This window comes from Cotesia typhae, unplaced genomic scaffold (genome assembly GCF_013202065.1).
Source record: "Cotesia typhae breed Kobodo isofemale line unplaced genomic scaffold, CoteBio_Ctyphae contig_27, whole genome shotgun sequence".
Classification (NCBI taxonomy): Eukaryota; Metazoa; Arthropoda; class Insecta; order Hymenoptera; family Braconidae; genus Cotesia; species Cotesia typhae.
In genome coordinates, this window is record NW_027423733.1 from 3,577,972 (window position 1) to 3,584,491 (window position 6,520).

Consider the following 6,520-nt stretch of genomic DNA (forward strand, 5'->3'; position numbering starts at 1 on the left):
TGTTATTGTATTTCGATGAAGAAATATTTATTCGGTACCCTTGAAAATATAAAAAGTCTTCTGAGACTTCTAGTAGCAGTAATTTTGACTTGGAATTTTCAGAATGTACTTACATAATTTTTAACCTAAAAAATAATAGATTCACGAGAATGAATATCAAAAGTAAAAAAAAAAAAATTACAAAATTTATTTATGACATAAAAAAATTACTTTCAGCTGCATTTTCTTCTCTAAATTTGTTTTCTCTAAGAAAATTACATTTGAATTTGTGTCTCCATTTGAAAAGAACGGAATTTCCAAGCAGTATGTACGGCAAATAAAAAATTCTGAATCCAAGTTATAAATTCTGCGATCCATTGGAATATTCAGGACGAGATTTGTGTTTGTATTTCTCACGAAAATCATCTAACTCAAACAGTCTATTGGAAACTTATATCCCATTTATAGTTATTTACTGTATTTGATCGTTCACTAGTATTTAGGTCGGATAATTTTTTTTTTTTTTTTTTTCAATTAGTCGCGTAGTTTTAGAGTTGCGCGATAAAAATGTATGTGAAAATATGTTCATATCTTTAAAAATATCATAAATTGACGTAAAAATTGTGATGAAAACTTTGAATAGTTTTCTATTTATCGTTATAATCTTATTATATCATTATCTTTGAATGATATATTAATTTAACCGAATTTTGATATGTAACAATATTTCGTTTTTGATATTAAATTTTAAAATAAAATGTTTCAAATATAAGACGTAATCTTTAAGAATTTATGATTCCTGCTTAGCTTGATTGTAGTGGCGCTCTCTATCATCATCAATATATATTTGCGTACTTATCATACTTGGTAACTATCAAATAACTGTGATTTGTCTATATTAATATGACCGTAAAGGTATATTTGCGACTTATGTTATAATTATCGAATAACAATAATTTAATAGAAAATGTCATGTAAAATGTCAATGTCATAAATATGTTGGCTGAACATCATTAATATGTGGTATTATCATGTTAAACGATTATTTTGTCATTTGGTTATTTTATCATTCGGTTGTTTTTCGTCGGTTATTTTGTGGCGGTTATTTTGCATAACTAGGCCTTATTACCCGTCGGTATTTTATAAAAGAAATTAAGGCATGCAAAAAATTCAAACTTCATGCTTAGATACATTCCTAACATTGAAGAAAAAAAAACCACAGCTATAAATGTAACTTTAGAATTGTAATTTCGATGGTATTTTGAAAAATTGGAATTTATGATTCAGCATTAGGGTGGGTCAAAAAAATCGAATAATTTATTTTTGACTTTATACTCTGAAAAATAGGTTCGTAGACACCTAAAAAGAATTCTCTCCAAGTATAAGCTCTTAATTATAACGGGAAGGTCCTCCGCTTTGCGGGTTTCTATTTTTTTCGAATAATCAGATAAAAAAATTTATATCTCGCTTCCAACTGCTTGGAAAAATATTCCGTGGCATAGATTTTGTGAGAAATTGAATGCTTTACAAAAAAGGTCTCTTATGACTTTTTCAAAAACTTAACCGATTAAAAGATATTCATAGTTGAAGTTTGGCTATTTTAAGGAAAATATTCGTTTTTATTATGAATTTTATAAGTCGATGAAAAAAATTATTTCGGATTGCGGAACTCATGATTTTGTAGGAAATTTACTGCTCTACAAAAATGGTCTCTTATGATTTTTTGATTAAGTGAAGCCGTTACGAGATATTCATCGTCAAACATTAACGAATATCAATATTTCCAGTTTTTGATCAATAATTCGATAAATTTTAATTTAAACTATGAGTTTCAGGAAAATTTACATAAATTTGAGTTTCGATCGATAAAGAAATGTTATAAACAATTTTTTAATATTGTTTTCAGTCTTGAGCTTGTTTGATTGCATTAAAACAAGAAATTAGAGCATTTTTTTCGACATATAGCCAATGATTAGTTTAATTTGAAGTGAATGACATATTTCTTTGTCAAATTTAATATGAAAAGTATTGAATCAAGTGAGAAACAACGAGTATTTAACTTTTTTATAGATAAATTTTTTATTGAATTATCAATTGCAATATAATTGTCTATATTTTTAACATAACAGTACGCTATTACTATAAATAATTTCTTTTATTACAATTTGGGAATGTTTTTGATGTTCTTTGACAACTTGCAATAAGTACTGGAATTGTTCTTCATTTTTGTCAAGCATTGATTATATTCACTGACTAATGCAACAGCTCGCTCTGCTGAATCATTGACAACTTTTAGTTGTTGAAAGTATTCTTTATTTTCGAGATAACTCTCATTAGTAGGCCATAATTCAACATCGACATCAAGAAAGTCATACGGTAGATCGAAGATTTTGAAAAGATTTAATGACTTTTTAGACACAAAGTCACTCAGAGTTCTCTGCGCCAATGAATTCAAATCTTTTTAGCAATTACAAATCTTTTAGCTTTAGAATCTGTACCTTCACGAGTATTAACAGCTTCAACAATACTTTTTTTTACTTCTAATGGAACGCCATCGTCAAACAGTGATAAAATGGCAAGTTCATCGCTCAAATACCATAAGTGCGAAATCATTTTTTCACACGTAGCTGAAGAAATCAAAGGATTGATATTTTTGTACTCCAATAAATTTTTCATAAACTGCAAGTCATGATAAGCAGCAGTTGTTGCAGAAGTTGATGAAAACCAAGCTTTTAAATACAATGTGACTATAAAAATACAGAAATGACGAAGACCATGCAATTCTTTCTGAGAGAGTTTGAATTCATCTCTGAATAGATACATTTTCAAACTATAAATGGCCTTAGCCATCCATCTAGCATGATGAACAGCACCAGGACGTTTGAAAGAAATCTTTTCTTGAGGCATTTCTCCAAGGAAAATCAATGATAATTCCAATAATTCTTTATAATCATCTCGGGGTTGTAGTAACTATCAAAAATAAAAAATTTGTCAAAAATAACGAAATTTTTATAATTTAAATCACAGTTAAATCATACCTGTAAAGATTTCGTAATAAAACTAGAGATTTCATCTTTTTATTCGAAATGATATCAGCAACGACAGCATCTTCAACACCAGATTTATAATTAGTTATATCTATATCATCCCAAAATTTTTAAACCTTCCAAACATCTGTACATTTGGCCCAGATGATACAGGCCAAAATACTTCAAATGCGCCCCTTAATACGATCTCAAAAATGTGATGACGACATGATAACCAGATCAACTCTCTTCCCAAAATCTTTTCAATTTCCTTACATGTACCGTTGTGAATTCCTGTAGAACAATAATAAATGACTATCGTTAAATTTAGTATTTAAGAAAAATCAATGGTTATATTTCAAATCCAAACGAGTAAACGATTAATACATTTTGATAGTAAAATTCAGTAAGAAATAGAAATTAAACTAGAATGACAACAATAAAATATTTTTGTAATTGATTGATTACCTGTATTAACAGCTGTAGTGTCAAAACACATCGCCTTGACATACTTAATAATACCCCATTCACTCAATGTTGATAAAATGGCGGATGTTTGATTAACTGCCGTCCCAGAATTCATTATTGGAACTCCAAGTAATTGTTCAGTACCATACGCAGTTAAAAGAACCGGTAGTCGTTCCACAGATTTGGATTCAATTAGATCATTTAGCATTTTACCATCCCAATGCACTACGTATTTATCGTGTGTTTTAAAATTGTCTTTTAATCCTTGAGCAATGTCTTTTCTTTGAACCATACGAGCTCGTTGGATGGACCTATAGCTGAGCGTTGTATCTTCAATTTTTATACCAACAGCTGATAAAACCGGAGCAATAATGAACATCGCGTTTCTACTGCTGACATTAGCTCTGTCAAGTGCAGAAACGACTTCAGGAGTTAAGACATTTATTTTTGCTCGTTTTGTCGGAATTGGGGGTTCATACTCCAAATCAGATCCAGAATTTGTAGTTCCACTTAATGTATGCGTCGAGAATGATTCTGATTTTCCACTTAAAACAATCCCATGACTGGTAGACGGCTGATTCAAGTCTGTAATAAGAGTTCATTTTTAAATTAAACAGACAAAATTTCCAACACTTATTCATTATGATGAGAAGCAATTAAACATGAGTACCAGAAACCGTCGAGTCAAATGTCATACGTAGGAATACTGATATTTATAATGCAAGTAAAGTAGAAAAATGATATTCTCATTGTTTATAATAAATATAAAGGAAGTTTTACACTCCTACCTGAATTTATAACAATTATTTATCTCAGATACTTACTGCTTTCATCGATTTCCATCATATCTGTAGTTGAGTTTGACGCAGGTACAATATTCAGGAAAGAATCTCTTTGTGTGTACAGAATTTTTGATCCAAATACAACTTCCTAATGTTATCATCCACCCCTTTTAGGAAATTTTTACTTACAATGTCGAATAATTGTTCAAGATCAGTCTGAAACTCCTTTTCCTTTACCTTATCACTTTTCTTATTAAAATCTTTTTGTAATTTCAACCACTCACTATGAAAACGGAGAATTTTTTTGACTACATTAGGAGCTTCACTCGTAGGGATCTGATTTATTTTCCACAATTCAATAACCTTGTCAGCTGAATTTTTGCACTTTGTTTGATTGAAAACTTTAAAACTTTAAGTTGATAGAAAAACACTCTCATAACCTCTTTCACTTTTGGTAACTTACGGTCAGTGAGTTTTTGCACAGGTATACCGATTAAACGTATTTCTTTATTCATTGTAGAATTATTGATAATAAATGAATTTATATAATGAGAAAATGACTTATTCCGAAAAAATTGTTATTATCATGTATACGAAATGATGAGTTTTTGGAGCACTGAAAATGTACTGATAAAAAAGTAGACAACGAAGATAGTTAAGAAAAACAACATAGGTGGCGCTAGCGTTAGAGTACCAACAGAAGAAGTAATGTAATTCAGAACAAAAAGCCTCTCTCACAAAAAAATTTATGTATAATTGGTAGAATAAAATTTGAAAATACATACTAAACAACCGTAATAATATGAAATGCCAATGCAATTGACATTTTAAATTATTACAAATAAAGCTTACAAAAATATCATTAGAACAAAAACTTCTTAGTGAATTTTTGAACAAATAACTCCTGTAGGAGTGACTTTTATGATAGAAATTTAAATTTATGTAAATTTTCCTGAAACTCATAGTTTAAATTAAAATTTATCGAATTATTGATCAAAAACTGGAAATATTGATATTCGTTAATGTTTGACGATGAATATCTCGTAACGGCTTCACTTAATCAAAAAATCATAAGAGACCATTTTTGTAGAGCAGTAAATTTCCTACAAAATCATGAGTTCCGCAATCCGAAATAATTTTTTTTCATCGACTTATAAAATTCATAATAAAAACGAATATTTTCCTTAAAATAGCCAAACTTCAACTATGAATATCTTTTAATCGGTTGAGTTTTTGAAAAAGTCATAAGAGACCTTTTTTGTAAAGCATTCAATTTCTCACAAAATCTATGCCACGGAATATTTTTCCAAGCAGTTGGAAGCGAGATATAAATTTTTTTATCTGATTATTCGAAAAAAATAGAAACCCGCAAAGCGGAGGACCTTCCCGTTATAATTAAGAGCTTATACTTGGAGAGAATTCTTTTTAGGTGTCTACGAACCTATTTTTCAGAGTATAAAGTCAAAAATAAATTATTCGATTTTTTTGACCCACCCTAATACATATATAGAATAATACATGACTTTTAATTTAAATAAAAGATAAATAATTATTATTAGTTTATAATATTTTGTTATTAATATTATTAATATTTATTTAAATTAAAAGTTATGTATTATTTGATAAACTAATATGGGGTTGATGTGCTCTCTATCGTCAAATCCAAAAATCTTCTAGCGATATATTTTGAAAATCAATACTCAGTTTTTATTTTTAAATGGTTATATAAAATAATGCATGACTTTTAATTTAAACAAATATTAATTATAAAATTTTAGAAAAACAAAAACTGATTATTGATTATCATAATTAAAAAATCAAAAACCAGTACGCCATCTGTTGATAAGTATTAATATCAGTAGTAGTGTTGGAAAATTATTTGAATTTAATAACTAACAATAATTAATTCTATTCTTAATTAAATGTGTTAGGATGAAATAATAATAACAATTATAATTCATTTATTTTAGATTTATTGAGTGCGTACAAACCAATCTTTTAAATTTTTTACATTTTCCAAGGCACATAAATCAGATAAACGATCATGATAATTACAAAAATGATTGTTACAAATTTTCATACTTTTTAGAGAGGGACATTTGAAATTATCGAGATCGATTACAATTTTATTATTACAATCAATTAAATTTTGAACCCATAACTTTTTCTCGATACCTTTGACATAAATAATTTTTTTATTACAAGTTAAATAATTGAGAACTTCTTTGAGCTTGTAATATGAAGTTGTTCCAGCATTCCAACCGA

At 28.3% G+C, this 6,520-nt stretch overlaps 2 protein-coding genes across 2 annotated transcripts; both read right to left on the reverse strand.

The window, feature by feature from the left end:
- Positions 1-2,209: 2,209 nt before the first annotated feature.
- LOC141525829 (uncharacterized) lies at positions 2,210-3,072 on the reverse strand. Its single transcript, XM_074240477.1, has 2 exons — positions 3,018-3,072; positions 2,210-2,949 (listed from the first exon to the last, which is right to left on the reverse strand). Exon 2 carries the CDS (start codon positions 2,884-2,886, stop codon positions 2,431-2,433), a length of 456 nt encoding a protein of 151 aa, XP_074096578.1. The 5' UTR covers positions 2,887-2,949; positions 3,018-3,072; the 3' UTR covers positions 2,210-2,430.
- Positions 3,072-4,347, reverse strand: LOC141525701 (uncharacterized). The gene is made up of 4 exons (XM_074240266.1): positions 4,298-4,347; positions 3,474-4,058; positions 3,143-3,299; positions 3,072-3,087 (listed from the first exon to the last, which is right to left on the reverse strand). The coding sequence occupies exons 1-4, from the start codon at positions 4,317-4,319 to the stop codon at positions 3,072-3,074; spliced, it is 780 nt and encodes a 259-aa protein (XP_074096367.1). The 5' UTR covers positions 4,320-4,347.
- Between the last annotated feature and the right edge of the window lie 2,173 nt (positions 4,348-6,520).